The sequence below is a fragment of the Lycium ferocissimum genome, chromosome 2 (assembly GCF_029784015.1).
Source record: "Lycium ferocissimum isolate CSIRO_LF1 chromosome 2, AGI_CSIRO_Lferr_CH_V1, whole genome shotgun sequence".
Lineage (NCBI taxonomy): Eukaryota > Viridiplantae > Streptophyta > Magnoliopsida > Solanales > Solanaceae > Lycium > Lycium ferocissimum.
In genome coordinates, this window is record NC_081343.1 from 58376622 (window position 1) to 58399791 (window position 23170).

Below are 23170 nucleotides of genomic sequence, written 5' to 3' on the forward strand. Positions count from 1 at the left end.
ATAATTACAAAAATAAATTTAAACTATAATTCAAATTTAAATACTTTTTGGATATGAAAAAAACTCATGCTTTTTCAAAATAATAAAGATATTTTAAATATTTCCTTTAAGTTAACTAGTACATAAATTAACTTATTGAATATAAATGGAAAAGAAAATTAAATGTTAATTGACGTAATGAACATTGATTTTGTCAGATTCCTCTCTTTTACTCCTTTGTCTTATTTATATATTTTTAATGTTGTCTTGTACATAACTAAGAGTGGCAAACGTATATCGGATATGGGTGGATCGAAAATAGGTTAAATAAAAACGGATAAGCATAGACCCTCAAGAAAAAAAAACTTAAAAATAAAAAGTTACTAGAAAAAAAAAATTAAATAAGGAAATAAAAAATATAAAAAAATTTAAAAACAAAATAAAAATATTTTTTTCAAATAAAAATAAAAATAATTACAAAAATAAATTTAAATTATAATTAAAAAAGAAGTTAATTATGTTTTATAACTTTTAATTTTGTAACTTTTAACTTATGAATGGAGGACATTTGATGGGTCAATTTGAGCTCGTTTGATGGGTCAATTTGGGCTGATAATTTGTGATGCAAAATCACTTAAATGAAATCTTTCAAACCCATTAAAGCTTAGACGGGTTGGGCGGGTCAAATGAATTTGGGCTAATTTTGACCCCCTATTCATTATTAGCCTAAAGTTGATATAATTGAGGTAACAAAATCCTCACTAAACTAGCCGATAATTGAGGTAACAAAATCCTCACTAAATGCAAATGCACATAATGTTTCCACACACACACATTAGACTGCATTGCTACAATCTACATAGATAGGTTTTCTTTGTCAAATCGATTTCCACGACTTAAGAGAGGAAAAGAACACTCCGTTCATGTATACACTAACGAATGAATTTCTGTTAGATAGGCAAATTTTCTCTACCAGCCAGCAATTCTCCAATCCAGGTCTAAATTACAAAAAGCATCTTCAAACCCAAATTGCAAAGTGTAAACAATACACCAACAATTTGACAAGGAATGAAGACGGGATAGTAACTAGCACAATCATCATCGACAAGACCAACTATAACCTTGATTCCCTCCAACCAAATATCTGGGTCAATTTACAGAAACTGTAGCCAGTGCCACTGGTTTACTTATAAAATTATCTCAGGTTTTGTGGAACTTCATCAACAGGAGGAGCAGCGAAGCGAACATTAGCAGGCCGAGCCACCACTACTGGCTCATCAGCAAACAATGCTTTGATAATTGCTGGTGTTTTCAGGGGTCTACGACCAGTCATTCGTGGATAGACGTCTTCTAGGAAATAATAAGCATGGCCTGCAATCATTCCCTGGAACAAGAAAGCACACTTCAGTATAGCACAAAAATTGCATGTCATATGAAGTAAGGAAATAGGAATGCTCAAGCCCCTCCAAAGGAAATCTAAAAAGCAAGGTAACTGAGTGCTGACATAAAAAACAAGAGACACGAGTGCAGGTAGAAAGGTCTAAACAGAAAAGCCTTCTTTAGCATAATACTACCTTGCGACAACAAAAGGAAACTAGTGAAAGACAGATGTACAAGAATTAATGAGTTTCAGTATCCGACTATCCGTCCCATATCTTGTGCGAGAAGAAGTTGGTAAGCTAAACAGTAATATGCCTTAAAATGCTAGACTCTGCATTCCCTAGTTCAAAACTTCAAATAGTTCCTTCGCTTTGGATAGAATATACTACAGATCAGCATCCAGTTTTTCGGATTTATCATCATTGGCTAAATCCTTGGTAGAAAACATAAACATGGCTGGTTGGTGAAGCAATTGACACATCCTTATAGTTGGGGAAAGCAGAAAAGAAGCGTAAGCTTTCTCGCTAAATGAAAAAGCCAAAATCCTGGCTACCAGGATTTTTATCTAAGGTTCAGGCAAGATGTCCAGCAGGAGCAAAACCTGATTAACTTTAAACCTCATATAGTTTCATATTGTAGCATGAAACAAGTAAAACCTAATACATGAGTTACCAGAAGTATACCAGTAGATCCACCCAAGCACTGGCCCCAACAAGCACAGAGAAGCCCAAAAGAACCTGTGACAAGGAGAAAGAAGTGTGATGAGGTTATCCGCCACAAACACAACCAACAAACTTCATTAAAGCGAAACTACAAGCAGATTGCCACTTCAAGAAACAAGATATGAAAAAGATTGTGACCCTCACGTGAATATTAGTGTCTTGGATTCCTTATTCTATTCTAATTCAAGAATTAAGTGCTTCCATTTATATGTCAATATTGTTTTAGTAGTTCTCCCAAGAAAGAACATCATTGTTTACCAAATATCCAGGTGCTTTGAAACACTATTGGCTGAGCTATATGTAGGGGGCAAATAAGTTTTTGAATTTCTGTGTCTTTCTTGCGCAAGATTATGTTGGTGAAGACCTCCATACTATGTTCCAGAAAGGATTTCGAGCCAATTAGATCCTAAAAACTGAAATATGAAAGACTCAGTAAAAACATAGCTCTGCAAATAGCCCCTTCACATAATGATGACGGCCAATAAGGAGAGCCTGTCAAGTGTCAACATTGATTTTCAAAATCAACATACGGCAGGTTTACCATCTTGAATGCAAAACACCACTTAACATTGCATACACTACCCAATACAAAATGAACAAGGGGCCTGCCACACAGAAAAAGCTTTACTGAGACCCAGTTGGTGCTCTTCACACCCAAAATCCCCAGGCTCATTTAGTCATTTTAATAGGAATGAACGGGAAAAATATTTGATTAATGGATCTGCTGTAGCCCTTCAGGTTTGACAACTTAGATTTAGCAACTACTCTCTCCGTCCCAAAAAGTTTGACTTGGCACGGAGTTTAAGAAATAAAGGAAGACTTTTGACATGTGTGGTCCGAAACAAGACTTAGATATTTGTGTGGCTGTAAATCATCTCATAAAGTTAAATTGTTTCTAAATATAGAAATGTGTCAATCTTTTTGGGACAAACTAATAAGGAAAGTAAGACAATCTTTTTGGGACGGAGGGAGTACAAGATATTCGTAAGCTATTTAGTCTTCTTTAAACAGAGTTTATGATGGCTGATTCGTTAACTTGATACTATTACCTTTAAAGTTTTATTCCAAGTATTTAAAACATAATCAAAAGTATAGATTAGGTAAATCGATGAGTAAAAAGCCATAACTTATAAGGATTGTTCAAAAATGATGGATAGACATGAACGTGACCACCTTTCACTCGGTGGTGTTTAAACTGTCAATTTACAACTCACATATTACATAAACCTTTGCCCTGCCTATTTTCTTTGAAGAGTTAAACACATTACTCTTTATAACTTTAGCATTTTTCCCTAGTTAGTTGTCACACGCTATCAAACTTTGTTTTACCAAGTTATATGCCATATTTTTAAGCCCACTGTCATATTGTGAAAGACATAGTAAAGTCCAAACCAACTGCGGTCATGGACCCCACGATAAGGCCGAAAAGATACGTGGCAGATTTTGACTAGAGGTCTAATGATTATCTCTTAGCAATTCACATCAAAGCATCACATGCCAGCATAAGTGGACCATGCAACACAACTCCTGTGTACCAAAAAGATCATAAGTGGGTTTCCTTGTTTCTATGTGCATTTACATCTGTAAAATGCACTGAACTAAATCCTTCCTAGCACATATAAAAAAGGAAAACCAGATATACTAGGCATGAGCTTTGAAGTGCAGCTCTTTCTGTAAATTGTCGGATGAGAAAAACAACCAAGTGATTTTTGTGATGTGTCTGGTTACAGCATATACTTTTCGAGTGGCTAGCAGATTAGCTCTAGTGAGGAAACATCAGGAGTAAGTGCAGCCTACTTCAGGATTGCATTTAAAAAAAAAAAAATGGAAAATTGCAAATGTCATACCTAGCAGAAGAAACACAAAAATGCAGGGGGGCAAACCACAGGGGAAGCAGCTCTTGCAGTTAAAAGCTAAAGATTTGTGAAGCAAAATATGATCGATTAAGTAATAGACACTAACCCATGGGAGGTAAGCTGCTGTGAAAGTAAAGAGACCCAAAAAACTCATGTGGATAAACGGATTTTGCTTGCTCCATACATAAACCTACAAATAGAAGGAAGCAGAAAGATGAAAAAGGATTGGCCAAGACAGACCACAAAAGCTGAGTCAAAAATGGAGTTCTACGGCGGAGGGGCTAACCATCATAAACGTCAGTGAATTGCTTAGGAAGATGATCTTTGCAAATGACTCTGAGACATAAGGTATCATCCCCCCGACAAGAACAATTCCTGTTAAAACAGTGGCACCAAACAAGAGCATATAGAAGAAATCTGCAGTCCTTCCCCTGAAGGAGTTCTCTTCTAGAAGCTTGCAGTACCGAGCTAGGAAAAACATGTGAAACAGAAAGTCCAAGTCTGAAAAAACATTAAGAAAAAGGATATCAGAATAGTTCAGAAAAAAGAGCAAGAAAGTATCTTCTCATGTTGCTGTATTCCTCAACATAAGTGACTCTGCCTTCATCTCATAACCTCAGATGCACTCACAAATAAAAATACATAATTGAAAGAGAAACTTGTATGGCTGATTAGCAGGAAATCGAAATTCACAAACTGCACTAGAGATAGGAGGCAAGGATAAGCCTAGTTTCCCTTTTGGATTTAATCTACCATGCTGTTAATAACTACAAAATTCATTTCTGTGACTTGTGTCTTCCACTTCTCTAACTTCTCTCATCTACCAAACTTCCTAACCTCCACTGCGATGCAATATCTTTTTCCAAGATCAGAAAGAAGTGCATATCAGGAAACTGACTTCTACCAACATATTGCAATTCCAATGACCATTGGCAAGAGATATTAGAACATTAACCACAATGAGAAGAAGAGATTATCAAACAGAAGTGCTACAAAAGAATCAGTCAGACTACCAAGTACAAGCTGAAGCCCTGTATTTAGACAGGATAGTTGTTGAACAAAAGAGCAACAACAACAACATACCCAGTGAATCCCACAACGTGGGGTCTGGGGAGGGTAGAGTGTACGCAGACCTTACCCCTACCTTAGGTAGCCATTAAAGGCATAAAAGATGCATCGCTGTTCAACTGAACTTATGCCACATTAAGACAATCACTCTAACTGAGCTAAAATGAGGAAACAATCTTTTAAGAAATACAAAGCTAGCTACTGGGAGAGGAGAAATTACCCATCTTCCGGAAGTAGAGAAAATTTGTAATCAGGCGCCAGACCTGGTAATGCTTCACCACCAACTTGGGGTTCAGGTACAAGTTATATGGAGATATTATCTGCAACATACACCCAAAATACAATCAATCAACCAACTAACTCTCAATCCTAAACTAGTTATGACCAGCTTTATGAATCAATCCTCTATATCCATTTCAACATCCCAAAGTACAACAATCAATAAACTATGCCACAATCCCAAATTAATTACAAATCATCCGTACCCATTAATTAAGGTCCATTTCAATTTTCAACATCCCAAATTACAACCCCACAAAAAGAAAAAAAGAGAATCAAAAAGTACAAACAACCCACAATTTTTATCATTAATATCTCAACAAACAAATTAATTCCTACCCAAATAAAGAAATTTCCTCAAATTGATAATAAAACAAATAAAAATTCAATCTTGAAAATCTAATATTGGATCATACCTCAAGAGAACAACCAATAGTTGTAACAATTGCAGCAGTGAGATACGAACGGGTGATTATTGGCATCTGTTTATACCATTCTTCCACAGCTTGTGCCATTCTTTTACACAAAATAGAAACTTTCCAGAAATACCTAACAACCCGACTGAGAACACCTCTAAGTTATCTGAAAATTGATCAATTCAAGATTTCATATATATATACACGCATATGCATATAATATGTATATATGTATGCGATCGTATTTTCAAATATTTAGCTAAAGGAAATCAAAGATGAATGGCAAACAAAGAAAGAACGAATGAAATGGTATTTTTAACTTTTATAGGATTGTAGTTTGTTCCCATCTTATTTCGCTCAAGTGTGCTATTTATAAACTAGGAAATGAGCGCGTGTTATCACGGACCAATGAAATGATTCAGTGACGAGTAAAGGCCAATGAAATTGGTTATGAGAACGTATTGATGTCAGAGGCGCGTTTGTGATGGCACTTGCTGTTGGATTTTATGGTTTAAGTTTTCCTTTAAAAGAGGAAACTATGTGATTTTTAACTTTAATTTACTACAACTACTAGTATTCTATGATTTTTAACTTTAAATCTACTATTGTTATTATCGTGAGTATTGTGGAATCTCTCTTGTCTGATTATCTTAAAAAAAAAAAAAAAAAAAAGGAAAAATCAAGTTGAATTTTTTTGTTTTTTTCATTACATGGACAGGGAGAAGGGAACTAGAGGGACTTGGGAATAAGACGGTAATCAGGAATTATGGAGATTCACAAAAAAAAATGTTATATTTTGGGGAAAAATTAGTTTTAGTCTCCGAATACTTTTGGTACAAAAATATTCCTAATATTATACAGTAGGCTAAAATATACAACACTGTTAAGATGTTTAAAATGAACGTTCTTTTTACTGCTAAAAATCATTTTTAGGATAATAATTATATTTGCTTGAAAGGGGTTAAAGATACGTGAATCATATTCGATCAAAACCCTTTTCTTGTAATTAAACCGAGAAATGTATATAAATGCAAGTATATAAATGGCACGAAATAAAGAAATGAGAATAAGAAATGAAGTAGAAAGCTTGCGGTATTTAATTTGTGTATTTCATCAATGATGTTTAGGGTTAGAAGTGAGCAAGAGAGAGTAAAGTAACCGGCCTCTCTTTTTGCTCTAGGAGAGCTTATTTATTGATACAAAGCTAAGGCTTCTCCTTCGTGTAAAAATACAAGTGCACAGTGAGAAGTGATTGTTCAATAGTGTAAAATCCCATCGAACAGTGTTGCAGGTTGGGTGTTGGTCTCAAGGTCGATTGACGTTTGGACAAGTAGTTGTTGGAAAAGCATTCTAGCTGGAAAGTGAGCTCTGACCGGGAAGGGAGACCCATAGAAACGATGCCACTAGTTGCTTTGGCCCCGGAATGCTTGGCATCACACCATACGATATCTGTCTTCAGTACACCGAAATGGACATTCAACATAACTACCGGATCGTGGTTGGTCCGAAGTGAGACTTCCACATGTAAGTTCCAGATTCGCCCACTTATCGAGCCCGAATTTTATTCCATACACGTTCGATCCCACATAGCACTAGATTTTGATGGGGTGGAGGACATTAAAATTTCATGTACATTTATGTTTGAAACAAACAATCTATAGCATTTATTTTTCCGATGAAGTACATTTCTTCAAACCTTGAGATGGAAAAATCATTACGATCCTCCTCCTCTTTTGAGGTTGTTTGGTTGGAAACAAATTATTTCAGAACTAAATGTTGAGATTATAATATGAAATTGAATAACAGCGTCATTATTTGGTGGATATATTTTAACGATAGATATTTAGTTTATTCTTTTTTAAAACTGCTTTGATATGCTTTATTTGAGTCGAGGGTATTTCGAAAACAATCTTTATACCTTCACAAGATATGAATATAAATACACACCAATATTATTGATTACAATGGATATGTTATTGTTATTGTTCTAGGTATTTGATTTATTGAATTAAAAATAAAATATACGTGCTATAATATAAAATATATATTTGATTTAAACTAGGAAACTGTCTTTTTCAAATTTAACCTTGTATTTTTTTTTCAAAGAAAACCTTAGAAGAAATTGTTATCCCATATGAGTAGTGGTACAAAAACAATATTACTAAACTTATGGTTTAAATAAATAATACCCAGAATTGATACTTCTAAAATAAAAAAATAAAATTACACCAAATATAAAATAAAATAATATAGTAATCATTTATTACGAGATTATAACTCCTTATCCACGAGTCAAATAATATCATCGTTTTGGGGGCCTTTTAAGCTTCCATTATACCTATTTATGGAACATAACTAAACTTTTCAATAATTATATTTAGTAGCTAAAGTATAACATATTTACTCCACATAGCTTTCAGCTTTTTTACCACTTCCGATAACTTTTTTTCAACAAAAAACGTCTCTCTCTCCTATCCCACTAATCACGCCATTATTCACAATATCCCTAAATTTTCTCCAATTTCAAATGCTTTTACAATTCTACAACTTCCCTTTGTTATCTCTAATTAACTACTCATTAATTTCACTCAATTCAAATCTAATTCCCAAAAAAGGTAAGATTCTATCCGATTTTTTAATTTTCACCGTGTATTTAACCTATATATATTTTTTTTTTCGTTTGAATCAGTAATGCAACTCTAAATAATTAATTATCGGTGTTTGTTCTTGTTTTTTTTGCTTAGATTCAAATGAAATGGCTAAGAAAGATACTTCTATCAATAGAGGTATAGAAACCTTGATATTCCTAATTTTTTTTACGCCGAGAATCGTTAAAAAAGAATTAAAATATGTTGATTCAAAGAAATAAAAAGGTTATCTCCATATGAAAAAAAATTGCTAAAGCCAAACATAAGTAGATGATGATGCAGAGGTATATTTATCTTATATTTTCTAATTTAGTTCACAATAAATATAAACATCTAATGTATGAGTATATGTTATTTTTTTTCACATAGTCGGTGTTTATATTTATCAAGTAAAATTTTTAGATTTTTGAGTATATTTAGTTCATTTTTTTTTTTTGTTTGCTTAATTAACCGGATCTATTTTTTATGCATTTTAAGTATAATTTTTTTCATCATCTTTTAAGTCGTGTTTTATTGTTCTTCACCATAACGGTAATTTTTTAAGATTTTTAAGTATATTCGTGTGTATTTTGTTGGCCGGTTATTACGGATACGTAAGTAAAATTTTTTATCATTTTTTTTCTCGATAAATTGGCACCGTATGAATGCAGCCTTTTGCATGGGATAAGTCAAACAACAATGCATCAAGTGATACTTGATAAACAGGATCTTGATTAGGCCACCAAGTCTTTTGTGTTTTTGATTTTCATGTTGAACAATAGCGTAGTTGGTTGCGACTTTTGTTGCCGTTTTTTAATTTTGGACATATCGTTTCAATGTTTTTTAGGATAATGGTTTTTATATTGTTGTTTCTTTCAAGTATGTTATTTTTTCAATGTATACACCAAAATAAAATAAATATACATAAAATATATCCGAGATATATTTCATAAGTCCATTTTTTAATGTATTGTGTTACAAAAGTTAAAATTTCATCTAAATACACTTCAAATATATGTAAAAAATATATGAAATATAGTTACAAGATAAATAAGAATCGACAAAATGCAACTAAATTCAAATATATACGAAAAACAAATATTAAAAAAAATCATTTTTGGGGCCTTTTACAGACAATGATTCCTTTACCTTTTTCGGACAAGGGCCGGAGGCCCGCATAAAAGTTTGTCCATTAAAAGTACGCATAAATTTGTAAAATAATTACAATCCTAAAGATACGCCCATGTGCGTAGGACAATTAAAAAATTTACTGCCCCCACCCCGCATAACTTATGGTGAAGGAATTATCACGCTAAGTCTCATTTTAAATGCTTCGGTCCAAGATCGTGGAACAATAAAACCTGCATTTCGCTTAAATTTATATTTTCAAATTGAAATGGTAAAATAAAACATAAAACCCCGCCTCTCTCCACATTCAAATTGAAACGGCAACATAAAACAAATTCACCATTCATTTTTCAGTTTCAGACAAATCTTCACAGAGAAATCGGCAAAATGGAACCGAAAAAACCATCACAGCCTTCATGCTCATCATCCTCCTTCCAGAACCTTCCATTTTCTTCATCATCTTCTCTTCTCAAAGACATCTCCAATTCCAATTTCAAAACTCCAAAAAATCATTCACGAAAAGCAAATTTCATTTCTTCTTCTCCTTCTCCGTATCGCCAGCCCGAATTCTTCACCGCCTCGAAAACCACACCTCTCTCCTCCGTCAGTCGCCGCCGCGGTGGAAGCATAATAAAGCCATCTGCAGTGAAATCGAGTGCTGCTCGAAGATTAAAGGCGTTCGAGCTGGAACAATCCAAATCAGCACGGAAAGCGTTGAATGATAAAGAGAGATCACTGAAATCGCTTGCTAAGTCGCTAACTGTGTGGCTTAATTTCCTGTTCGAAAATCCTAGCTATTGTGGCTGTGAAGTGTCCAATAGGTCTTCGTGTGTTAAGAGAAATGGGAAGAGGGAGAGTGGGGTAGGGCACAGTGTTGGAGTTGAGGTGATGTGGCGAGGACCGAAGAGGCAGAGGCAATTTTCGTCAAATTCTGAAGATGAAGAAACTATAGCTTTTTCGGGTTCTATGTTTTCAGGACTTAAGGGTTCGTTAATGGAGATTTGCAGCTTTGATGATTTGAAGGAGAGGATGAGTGCTTACCTGAGCTTGGGGAGCTGTAAAGAGGTTTTTGTTACCATGACTCAAGTAACAAAGGTATCTCTTGTCTTTTTTTCTTACTAGACATATGGAGATGCTAATTTTGGATCAATCACATTATAAAACCATTTTCTGTTGAATGATTGATTAATGAGCTTAATCTATTTTACAAAGTATGGTTGGTCTCAAGTTTGAACGAACGACGTGGGTTGTGGGGGATTGAAGGTAAAAGATAGTCTAACTATGAGAACCCTAATTCACCTTAAAGGAAAATCATTAGTATTGGACGAAATACGCTGAAAAGAACTACAGTATACAATTCATATTGCCACCCCACCTAGTATGGGAAAGGAGGCACAGTTGATTGATTGATTCTTTTTAAGTACTCTACTGCTATATTTATTCAAGGAGCTGATGGTATGTTAGATATTGGAATCAAGATTCTAGGCACCAACTAAAGTTATGGGAAGCGTAACGTGTATGTGAATTCCTTTGAGCCACAAGTGCAATTAGTCCAAACTGAAAATTGTAAAAATGCACGCTTTAGGTAATTGAATGATTTAACCAAGATGTTATTATCACAGGGTAAAATTTATGGTTTCGTTACTATGGTTCGAATTATGGTGGTTAGTTAAATTTTCTCCTGTTTTGGTTATCTTTTTCAGACCATTGATGAAGGACGGCTGAAAATGAGAGCTCATTGTCCGATGGTAACTGATGTTGGAATGAAGGAGAAAGCCTTGAGAATCCTTATGTGTTATAACCCCACTTGGCTTCGGATTGGATTATACATACTCTTAGGGGGTGACACCTTGTTACCGAATGGAGATGTCAATTCTGAACAAGAAATTGCTTTCTTGAAGATGGTGCTTGAGAAACAGTTTTTCTCACATGTTGGTCTAGCAAAGACCTATGCTTATAACAAGTTAGTGGAGGGTCTATATAGACCTGGTTACTATGAAAAGTTAGGCAACATTGTCCTTAAGAGATTTTTGCTGCTTGTTCTCATACTAGATAGAGTCAAGACTCAGAGTAGTCTGCCACTTAAATATGGTATTGATGGACTAGATGGAGGATCTCCTCTACTTTTCTCTTTGCAATCAGATGTTAAATCTAGCCATCAACTGATCAACAGTAATTACCTGTTTACTCTTCATAATTCGTCTTGTGTATCTTGTTTATTCTTTTTATTTTAACTCATGGATTAACATTTCTTATCTTAAATACATGTTAGAGTTCTTGTCATCGGATGTGATGCATGGTGAAGGTAATCTACTTACGCATCTCGTCATCGTAGGCTATAAAGTGACATATCAACAGGTAAGCATGTTGATTAATGAACTGAGTTTGCTAGTGTATATGCTTTTTACTACATGGTTGAGTTTTTCCGGTTGCTGGTTCGTCTCTTGTCTAATTTGGACCAAATTGATTCTTTGTCTAGCAGGTTGTCTCTTGGTTACACTTGTCTCTTGTCTTTTATTTACTATTGTTGCATATTTGATATCATTCATATGTGTTTCATTATAGGTCTCTGATTGTTGTGATAATTGATATTGCCTGGTGCAGAATCCTTTGCTCGAGTATCAATTTGGTGTGGCTGATTTATTTGAAGACCTTGAAGATGGCATTCGACTTTGCAGAGTCATTCAGCTCTTGCGACATGATCCTTCTATCCTCTCGGTTAGCTTATGAGTGATTGTCTTTCTCTCCTCTCCTTTTTTATATTCTAGTTTGGTTCCTTCAAGTAAAAAAATGTCACGAAGTTCGTAGCTATATAAATTACATTTGGCAATAAATAAAAATCTGCCGAAGTTAATAGCTATTTCTCTAGATTGGTAACATAAGTCTTGTGGTTCTGTTCTATGTCAGAAAATGGTAGTGCCCTCAGATACCCGCAAGAAGAGTCTGGCAAACTGTGGCACTGTTCTACAATTTCTCAAGGAGGCAGGTGTGCCATTGTGTGATCAAGATGGAACAATTATTATGGCAGAAGACATAGTTGACGGAGACAAGGAGCTCACCATTTCATTGCTCTGGAACATGTTTGTGCACTTGCAGGTGAAATTTAGTATTCCTAGTAATTTTTCCACCTATGTCATTGCACGCTAAAAACCTAACCTTCTTTCTAACGAGTTATGATCTACTACCTGGTACTTTTATATAAGAAGTTACTTATGCAATAAATCCTTTCTCAGTTTACTTAGTTGTACCAGTTCCTTAACGATTATAAAATTTGTTGTTAGCTACAGGAATTGTGAAACTAAATCAATGGAAGCTGAATTTTGAAGTCCTTTACTTCTTTTATATTCTCACAATATATTCTGTCCATTCTGCAGTTGCCACTTCTAATGAACAAAGAGCTTTTGTCCAAGGAGATTTTTAAAATCCGAGGAGTTGTTGAGGTATGATCAGTTTGGACTATAGATACTAATTTCATTCCACTTTCTAGAAAAAACATTCACATAGTAAGGTGCTGGTTGAAACCCTAATGTCTTTTAAGAACTTAATAAGTCTAAAATGTCAATAGTAGTGGTGTAAATTGGGTAAAATGGAAAATATATAAACAGGTTTCAACCTCTAGTTGGCAATACTGTTTTCTGTTAGTCTATGTGTTAATGGTCATTGTCTCTAAAAACGCTTGTGTTTTATATTCACACACACTTAAATTTCCTCCATTATAACTGAGTCAAATTAGGTAATGCTTTTCATATTTCCCACTTACAGCAAAACTCAAACGGCTGCACTCACTTGGACCTGCTCCTGAATTGGATCCAGGTATTGTTGTTATTTAATGAATTCTGTGACATTGGTAGTACTTGTTTTCCTTAAATCAACCCTTGGTGATCCTTGTATATTTCTCACTTGATTTTGTGACGATGCTTTACCATTCTTTCAGTAATATTACTTGGTCATCTAAACACTGATTATTTCACATATGGTTAAGTGATGCTTTTATCTACCACCACGAGGTAAGGGTAAGGTCTGCATACACTCCACCCTTCCCAGACCCCACCCGTGGGATTACACTGGGTATCTTGTTGTTGGTTAAGTGATGCTTAGAGGTTGTAGATGACCGAAAGAAATTCAACTCATACGGGGTGTGATTCTATACAGGCAGTTTGATTGCGCTACTCTCTTGGATTGTCCTTTTGTCTCCTTTCTGGAAAACATAGCTCTTCAACTGATGCAGAGGAAACATACAGGATTTAACACGGTGAATATGGCTGGTTAATCAAAATATGGCAAACTCCAGTTCTTTGAATCTTTTGACACGTTAACCCCTTAGTCTAGATACCATATTTCCAGTATTTCCAGAGGCGGTAGTAACACTCATGCTTAGTTTTCAAATGACCCTGGCTGCAGTGTATTTAGCTTCCTTAGCGGAGCACCCTAATCCTCTCAAAGTAGTAGACTCATTAGAAGATTATTGCTGCCTGTATCATTAGGGTTTGGATTTTGCATATGAACGTGAGTACTTGACTGTTTCAGGCAATTTGTGGAAGTTACGATCTCAAGGTCGAAATTTTTTCATCATTGGTTGATGGAAAAGCTATGTGGTGCTTGCTTGATTATTATTTCCGCAAGGACCACCGCTGTTCCTGCTCTTATCAGGTGCTTGAATGTTATCCATGAGTCTTATCATTGTTTAACATTTCACTAATACAATTTTGCGGCTCAATATAGTTTTGTGATGATATTACAGGCACTCAGTGAAACAAAAGAAGAAGTTTCCATAGTATCTCCAGTTGATTACACAGATGCAGTGCACAATTTTATTCTATCTCAAAAGCTGCCATTGCTATTGGGGAAGTTTCCAGAGGTGAATATATATATATATATATATTTAGTGTCTCTAAGAACTGAACGATCTATCACCTTAGTAAAATAAATTGATTTAGGAGCAAAATATTTCTGAGTGTTCCAATGCAATGCAGCCTTAAGTGTTGTTTCCTGAGACTGAAGTTTCCTGCCTGCTGGGGAAAAATAAGCTCAAAGAGACTCGGACACCTGGTGCTTAATCAAAAAAAAAAAAAATATTGCTACAAGTACTTCAATTTTTTTTAACAGAGTAAGAACAACCCAGTTTTCTTGTTTGTCCTATGAGTGTTTGAAACTATTGACATGGCTTCTGCACTCACATATTAATCTGAATTAAGTACCTTCTAAATAAACCGGCATACATTCTTCTTTGCCAGACAAATTATATACTATGAGGGCCTCTATAATGACTAAACTATAGCTGTGGCTCCAACTATTGTTATATTTTCCCCGGATATCTCAAGTGGCAGTGTGTTTGCATTTGCTTGTAGAGTTCCATGTGTTGCAAGCATTTGCTCCTAAGAATTTGAGGCAAATAACGATTTGCTACTACTACACACTTCACAGAATATGCTTGTTTGGGGAGCAAAGCCTATGCAAAACAACCAATAGCTGTAATCTACTGATGATTGTAATATCTGATAATGGAAGTTTGTCGGGTAGTTTCTCTCTTAATGTTTTTGTGCCAGAAGTGCATGCCTCCTTATTAGGCAATACTCCTAGTGACTGGATATGGCACTGTACATAAGAATCTGAGCCTTTATCCGTTTTTATGTTTTTCTGTTGAAACTTTCTGTTGAATTTGGTCGTTCCCTACTAAGAAAGTTAAGTTTTACCACTTATTTTGCAATCAAAATTATTCATCTGACCAAACTGATTTTTCATAGTAATTTTATTTTAGTGGGCCAATTAAGTAAAACCATGCCAAGTTAAATGTCCTAATTCATTTGGGGATGACAGGAATAATCTAATTTTATACTTGTGGGCAGAAAATTGTATGATTGTAAGTTCAATATATATTTCTGCAGGTTCTACAAGTCAGTGATATACTGGAAACAAACGGTGCATGCAATGGTCAGAGTGTCATTATTCTCTTGGTATTTCTCTCGTTTCAACTACTAGTCAAAAGAAACAAGGTATTATTCATTGTATATTATATATGCAAGTTACTATTGTCTGTCAGTCTTAATTTGGGAAAGTCATGAACATTGATGTCTTTTAACAGGATCAATTAAATTTCCACAAGTTATTGGGATTTAATTGTCAAAGTCCTGAAAGGAGACGGCTAAGCACAGACCAGTGGTTTATGCATCCTGAAGCAGCTGTAGATAAAGAACAAACGCATTGGAAGGATGGTGCAGGTCTCTGTGGTTCTTTAGAGGGATTTTAGTTTTAGAAATTTTATTGTTTATTTATTTCATATGTTTGGCCAACTATCGATTTGAAACATTCATCACTATAGCTGTTTATATGAACTAACGGAAGTATAGTTTGACTAACACCATGCAGCAAAAATCTTTCCATAAAACCAAATGGTAGTGAGCATTGCAGACAATGTTTATATAAATTACAGAGAGCATAGTTTAGACTGACATCATGCAGCAGAACCCTCTGCTTGGAACTATAAAGTTGTCAATACTGAAGAATTTATTGTTTTCCATCAGATTTATTACTTCTAGTTTCATCAAAGTTGGTTATTCTTTCAAGTTTTAATTTTCTTTTTCCAATGAATTCAAACTTTATGAAAAAGGTTCCCACTCCTTTATGGTAATAATTTCGGTAAAGGTAATCCTTCTCAGCATAAGGGCTTCTCTCCTTTATAACCTTACTATATCCATGTCATCGGCAGCCCTTTGAACTAATTTAATTTCATGGTCTTTATGACCTTTTTGATAATACAGATGCTGCCAGAAATTTTAAGGCTGTAATGGCTTGGTGGCAAGAGATGGCTCAACAAAATAACAAATGCACTTCTAAGGAAAGTTCTAGCAGTCCAAAACAGTCTTTCATTTTTAGAAGGAGCAATGATACTCATAAAGGTTATCATCCATGACATTTTAGATTTTCTCTGCGATGTTTAGTCCTTCAATTCATTCTGGGTTTGGTTAAATGCTGTTAGCACTTGGGCTGTGAATGTGATGCAGATTTGAAATGACTTTAGCAACTTCTACATCTAACAATTATGTACTAGTCTCTAACCATTTTGGGAACATGTCAATATTCCCTTAGATAGCTATTCTCCTTAAGGTAAGGCTGCGTACAATAGACCCTTGTGGTGTCGGACCCCGCATAGCGGGATATTCCCTTTTGTTATAGCTATTCTTCTTGTATATAACGACTTCAATGTGGATGTCACTCCTATCTATCTTCATTCTGTGCTTTGTCATCTGAGGATAAAAATTTGAAATTATGCTTCAGGTATAGTTTTGCCGGCCCTCAAGCCAGCTGAAAGATGTTTGTCTCATTGTTTCAGAAAATGCTGCAAAAGTAATACAGTCACATTTCAGACAGTCAGTGCAGCGACGCAAGTATTTGAGGATGAAGAATGCGGTTTGTATCTTGCAAGCTGCAATACAAGCATGGCTGAGGCTAAAGAAGGAACCATCAATTCAGTTCTTTGGTTCTCGGGCATATTTGGAATCCCTATGCGGTATATGCTTATTTCTTTTGTTTCCCTTTTGCTCCATTACTAGATGTTAAAATTTTAATCATTTATTATTGCTACAAAAGGAACAGGTATAAGGAGCCGTTCAGAAAATTTGGAAAAACATGCAGCCTTTGTGACTGATAGACATGCTTTTCTTAAGTTGAGAAGATCAGTAATAATCATCCAGCGTGCCGCAAGAGACTGCATTTCTCGAAAACATGTGACTGGAAACGCATTGCCGCAAGATCTGTCCACTCCAACTTTCATTGATGCAGCCATTGTCATACAAAAGTGTATTCGTGGGTGGATAGCAAGGTCTTCTCTTGTAAACACACAACAATCTCCCGAAGTTCCTAAAGAATGTGAAGATTATATTCAGCATATAAATGCTGAGGTAACAGTCCAACATGCTTCAAAGGAATATAAATTAAGCAGCTCTGTACCCAGTCAACACCTTGCAGCAACTAAAATTCAAAGTCACTATCGTGGATGGTTAATGAGAAAGAATTTTGTGTATCAGAAGCAAGCAGCAATAAAAATACAGAGCATTTTCCGATCTGCAAGATGCTTGAGGGAGTTTCATTCATACAAACAGGAAACTCTGTCAGTGATTACAATCCAGGCTTATATCCGCAAATGGATGGCTAAAAGAGACTTTTATAGGCATAAATCTCAAATTATTTTGATTCAGGTAAATATTTCTTGAAATATTAGAGACTTAAGCATAGATTGATTCATTTTTCTTTACTTCTGTGACAGGATCGATGTTGACCTGCCGTATATTGTACTTGAGTAGTTGATTACACCTTTGATTTGGTGCCCCAGGCTTATTAAGTGACTCAATTTGAAAGTACACCCAGTTGAGTTCGACATCTTGTCAGGACTTAGGTGGTGTAGCTTCTCTTTTTCATGTATTTGCTTTGTGTTTTCTGTTAGTTGTATCCTGGATCCTTCCAGGAATCATCAATCACATAAGGGGCAGGGTTCCAAAATGTTTGTGACACAAGTCAAAATGTAGAATCTTAGGTCATTTCCTTTCATGAGCAGATTGTATTTCTAAATATAGTTGAATCATTAGCCTAGCGGATAGGCTGTGTTTCTTCAGGCTTAAATAGCGTGTTTGCACCAGTTCGGATGAGGAGACATGTAGATAGACAAACCAGAAGCATTATAAGCTTATCTAAGAAGATATGGAGTACATAAACCATTTGTATTTCTAAACATTGTTTCTTTAATTTGGCAAAAATGTTGTAAGTGCAATACCTTGTTTTCACACTTCTTGCCGCTTTTACTTCCATACTTTGCAGACAGCCAATTGTTGTGTCAGTTTTGGCCTCTGTATTGTTAAACCTTTATGTTACCCCTACATTAACTACTCTAACAAGGATTGCATATAGCATCTCATGCAACTTTATCATGATATGTCGTTGTACCAGAGCCATTGTCGTGGCTGGTTGACAAGGAAAAAGCTGCTCATTGAAAAAGAGGCTGCTATAAGGATTCAAACTGTAGTTCGAAGCCTGAAATACCGGAAAACATTCCTTCGTCAAAAGCATGCCACTTTGGAAATACAACGGTTTGCAAGAGGAGCCACTACTAGAAAGAGGCTTCTAGGTAGGTGCCTTCATTTTTCATCACAAGTTTCATTATTTACTCTTCTTATTCCTGCCTATAATCAATGCATGGTATCCAGGGGCCTCTTGCTACCGTAACGTCTCAAAATTAGGTTACCAAACTCTTGAACTTAAATTACTACTGCAAGCTGTAGTAAAGTTGCAAAGGTGGTGGAGAGGTAAATTGCTTCATGAACAGAGAACAAAAGCAGCAGTTGTCATCCAGTCGCATGTCCTAGGATGGATTGCCCGGCAAAGTGTTTCAAGAAATAAGGAACGATTACTGCAAGCAGTAATAAAGTTGCAAAGGTGGTGGAGAGGTAAATTGCTTCATGAACAGAGAACAAAAGCAGCAGTTGTCATCCAATCGCATGTCCAAGGATGGATAGCCCGAAAAAGTGCTTCAAGAAAGAAGCACCAAATACTACTAGCTGTAGTAAAGTTGCAAAGGTGGTGGAGAGGTAAATTGCTTCATGAAAAAAGAACAAAAGTAGCAGTTGTCATCCAATCGCATGTCCAAGGATGGATAGCCCGGAAAAGTGCTTCAAGAAAGAAGCACCTGATACTACTAGCAGTATTAAAGTTGCAAAGGTGGTGGAGAGGTAAATTGCTTCATAAACAGAGAACAAAAGCAGCAGTTGTCATCCAATCACATGTCCGAGGATGGATAGCCCGACAAAGTCCTTCAAGAAAGGAGCATCTGATACTGCTAGCAGTATTAAAGTTGCAAAGGTGGTGGAGAGGTAAATTACATCATAAACAGAGAACAAAATCAGCAGTTGTCATCCAATCGCATGTCCGAGGATGGATAGCCCGGCAAAGTGTTTCAAGAAACAAGCATCGAATTGTTGTGATCCAAGTAAGTTATTGATCTCTCTAACAGCACCTTGCTTTCTTAACATGCTTGAGGCAACTTCTGAAGTTCACATGTTATTAGCTGTTATTTTAGAATTCTCTTTTGCAAGAATGGTTCTTCTCGTTGTTTATTTCCTCTATGGCTGGCGAATTAGACTTTACTTCCAGCTTTTCTTGTCCATGTTTTGAAGATTAGCGAGGACTATTTCTCCTTATTCTCTTCCATATTTATCTCTTCTTGCACCGCAGATTGAAAAAAAATTCGCTCATCATCTGAAAATACCCTATATTGTCTATGACCTTTGCATCCAATCATTTGTTTCTAGTCTTCCCTTTGTAGTTGATCACATCTTTCTAAGATACTTTTGCCTGATTGTGCACTTCTAGATCATCTGGAAACTCGATTTTGTCCATGGAGCACAGCTGAACGATAATGCCTGAAAATGTGTTTGTTAGTAGTTCTATTTAATATAGCAGAAATGGTCCAGAGCAAGTCAAATAAAAATCGTTAAAATATCTGGAATGCAGCTTTATGTGTATGTTTCAACGCATTTGTATCATCAGATAGAACTGGTGTAGTGAACTGAAGCAGGGTGAATTCAATAATTTTCTTGCAATTTTCCATCTACTCTGCATTCGCAAGCAAAGGTGAAGTTCTTATTATGATCTTATAGGTATTTCCTCTGTGAATGTAAGGGCTGCGAGGAAAGCAATTAAGAAATTGGGGAATGTATGAAGGCGAGAAAAATGAGAAAGAAGAGAACGTAGGTGAGAAAGAAAAGGACTCTTGTCTGAAGAAATAGGGTGGGTGTAGTATTAAACCATATAGAGAAGGACGGTCATGTAGTACCATTAAATAAAATATATTGCTCATATATGCTTAGGCAGTTCTTTGATTTAATAACTAAGTTACTTATGGAAACATATGTACTAGTTATGCTATCTCAACTATATATGTCTGTTTTCACCGTCTCAGCTATATATGTCCATGTCGCTTTGTTTTCTAGCCATATTGACTGAAGCGTAGTGTTACATGATTGAGCTTGTACTGGACTACTGGTTTGCCTATAACGTAGGGGTCTGCTAGAGATCTTCTTGGATAATTTTCTTGTTTATATTCCAACTTATGTGGACTTGAAGCAGCAGTATCTGCAATTCTTTTTGAACTTTCTTCTTTTATGCTCTATTTTTCACTATGCAGGCATACATGAAAGGTTACCTTGCAAGAAAAGATTTAAGAGGGCAGCTTCTTGATTTGCGTCTGAGAGTACAAAAATCTGCTGCAAACGTTGATGATGGTATGCGCATAATAAACAGACTTGTTGAAGCACTGTCAGAACTTCTGAATATGAGAAGTGTCAGCGACATTCTTCATATCTGTGCAACTCTGAGTAAGTTTTTTGTGCATTTGGCACGGATATCTTTGATCATCTCTTGTTTTCAATGTCCATTTACTTATCAATGTTGGCTTTATATATCATATTTCGTTGCTCTTAACTGAGTTGTGCAGTCTTGCCTGTCGGTATTGTCCTTTTATTTGCTGTGCAGCTCTCTTCCATAGAAACTGGACTTTAATTTGACAATAAATGTCTAGAACGGTGCATGTTTAGAAGCTCGTAAGTTTGCGTTCAGTCAAGATAGTTCACTTATGGGATCACAAAGCAATAATTTCCTCTTTTTTCCTACAATAGATATGGCAACACAACATTCACAAAAATGTTGTGAAGAACTTGTCGCTGCGGGTGCTGTTGGTACATTGTTTAAGCTGATCCGCTCTCTCAGCCGGAGCATACCTGATCAAGAAGTTCTTAAACCTGCTCTCTCCACTCTTAGAAACCTTTCCCGATATCCACACTTGATTGATGTACTAATTGAAAGCTGTGGATCACTGGAAACAATCGTGTCAGAGTTTTTAAGGTTTGCTATTGAATTATTGAGCATTAAAATAAAGCTGCCAATGTATTTCAGATAATATAAGCTTTATATGTTTCTGCTTTGTGAATGCCTGTTCAGAAACAAAGAAGAAGGATATTTCATTGCTTCCGACCTTTTGAAGAAGATATTCACAAAGAAAAAAGGTGTTGAAGCTGTGCGCAAGTCGCCTGCTCTTTTGAAGAGACTACACAATCATGTGGAAGAGCTTTCAAGGAAAGCAAAAGCTGACAAGAGGTCTGCTCTTTAGTATACCAACCCCAGTTGCTTAATCTTCTTTCTCCATAAATTATACTATAGTATGCTAGAGACACTGTCTAATTTGAACATAATTTATGCAGGACTAAACCTCATGCAGTGAAAGAGCTGGCGCTGGTGGATAAAAGATTGAGAGAAGCTGTTGGGATATTGGAATTGATTAAAGTTCCCATGGGAAATCCAACTAGACGACTCTCTATGAAGGTGTAAGAATTTTCTTACTAGTTAAATAGGATTCCTTAGTACTTGATATTGTTATACATGCAGTTTGTACATCAAGTTTAGCAAGAAGAAACCCTCCTTGCAGTTCAATTTATGAATAGTGAAGACAGCTTCACTTTATCTTAACTTCCCATTATCTAACACAATCATTCATCTGACTCGTAGTTAGTCCATTAGGGCCTCTAGGTGATTGTCTGAGAGTAGCTTTTAGTATTAGGATTGTTGTGTCTAGACAGATTAGTAGTACATTATTTTTCCAGTAACTAGTTCCACTTATTTTGAATAGATACGTTATCTTTTAGAGATAGTGTCAATTATTTTCTTTTTTTTGCTGAAAAAATGTGTCAATTATTTTCACACTATCACTCTGGAGATATTAACCTCAATTAATGTTGTAGACAGGATTTTTTTTATTATCGACTCTGAATCCACTACATTGATTAGTTGCCTTGTGAGTCGCATTAAATTTGGATAAGATATTTTTGATTGCATTGATCACACTCGGGGGGGGGGGAGGGTGTGTGGCAAAAAAAAATATTGTTTTTCAAGTTAGTAAAAAGGCCTTTTGCTGATAATCATGCAAGTTGTGATTTTTAAATCATTTGGCAGGGGCAAGTTGCAATTCATTAAACTAGTTGGTTAAAGTAGAGACAAAGTAAAAGGGAGTGAAGGGCCCACCATGTGGCTTCCGTCCCGACCTTTATATTTTTCGAAGTGCATCAAGGAGATTCAGATTCCAGCGCCCAAAAATAAATATGGAACACATTTACCCGGTTTACGCCAAATCAATGAAACTTACCGTGGTTAAGTGTTATAATGAAGTGAATATATTCATTAATTAATCATGATTAAGTGATAGTTATATATATTCAAATACATATCACACTCGGGTGTGTGCATCTAGCCTTTTGCTGATAATCATGCAAGTTGTGATTTTAAAATCATTTGGCCTTAAGTTTTTACCAATATCCACCACTTAAACTGTTAAATTCTTTCCTCTTTTTTCAGTGTTCCGTCTGTTTTATTTAAGTGAAAGGTTAATTGAGAATAATCCAAAAAAAGAAAAAATATTAAACTAGTTACAAACACCCTCCGAATCAATAAAAAAAGTTAAATTCTTTCCTCTTTTTTCAATGTTCCGTCTGTTTTATTTAAGTGAAAGGTTAATTGAGAATAATCCAAAAAAGAAAAATATTAAACTAACTTCGAATCAAAAAATAGGTAATTTGACTAAACTATCCCTAATTAAATAGACATTGAGATTTGATCATATAACACTTAATAGGGGCAAATATGAAAAAACAAAGTTAATTCTTTTTTGATTTGCTAAG

The 23170-nt window shown here is 35.4% G+C and overlaps 2 protein-coding genes across 4 annotated transcripts; one reads left to right on the plus strand and one right to left on the minus strand.

The window, feature by feature from the left end:
- Positions 1–905: 905 nt before the first annotated feature.
- LOC132046321 (derlin-2.2) lies at positions 906–6039 on the minus strand. The gene is made up of 6 exons (XM_059436913.1): positions 5701–6039; positions 5226–5325; positions 4224–4438; positions 4044–4127; positions 2043–2096; positions 906–1363 (listed from the first exon to the last, which is right to left on the minus strand). Exons 1-6 carry the CDS (start codon positions 5797–5799, stop codon positions 1175–1177), a joined length of 741 nt encoding a protein of 246 aa, XP_059292896.1. The 5' UTR covers positions 5800–6039; the 3' UTR covers positions 906–1174.
- Positions 6040–9750: 3711 nt separating this feature from the next.
- LOC132046322 (uncharacterized) lies at positions 9751–22122 on the plus strand. Of its 3 annotated transcripts, XM_059436916.1 has the most exons (21): positions 9751–10550; positions 11159–11627; positions 11728–11813; positions 12060–12173; positions 12363–12551; positions 12830–12895; positions 13218–13268; positions 13983–14105; positions 14197–14313; positions 15341–15448; positions 15538–15673; positions 16214–16351; positions 16786–16962; positions 17043–17357; positions 17418–17650; positions 18396–18573; positions 18653–19431; positions 20629–20818; positions 21119–21344; positions 21441–21596; positions 21701–22122. In XM_059436916.1, exons 1-21 carry the CDS (start codon positions 9843–9845, stop codon positions 21825–21827), a joined length of 4686 nt encoding a protein of 1561 aa, XP_059292899.1. In that variant the 5' UTR covers positions 9751–9842; the 3' UTR covers positions 21828–22122. The 3 variants fall into 3 exon arrangements, with proteins under 3 accessions (XP_059292899.1, XP_059292897.1, XP_059292898.1); XM_059436914.1 differs by having other exon boundaries at positions 17043–17650; XM_059436915.1 differs by having other exon boundaries at positions 17049–17650.
- Positions 22123–23170: the final 1048 nt, after the last annotated feature.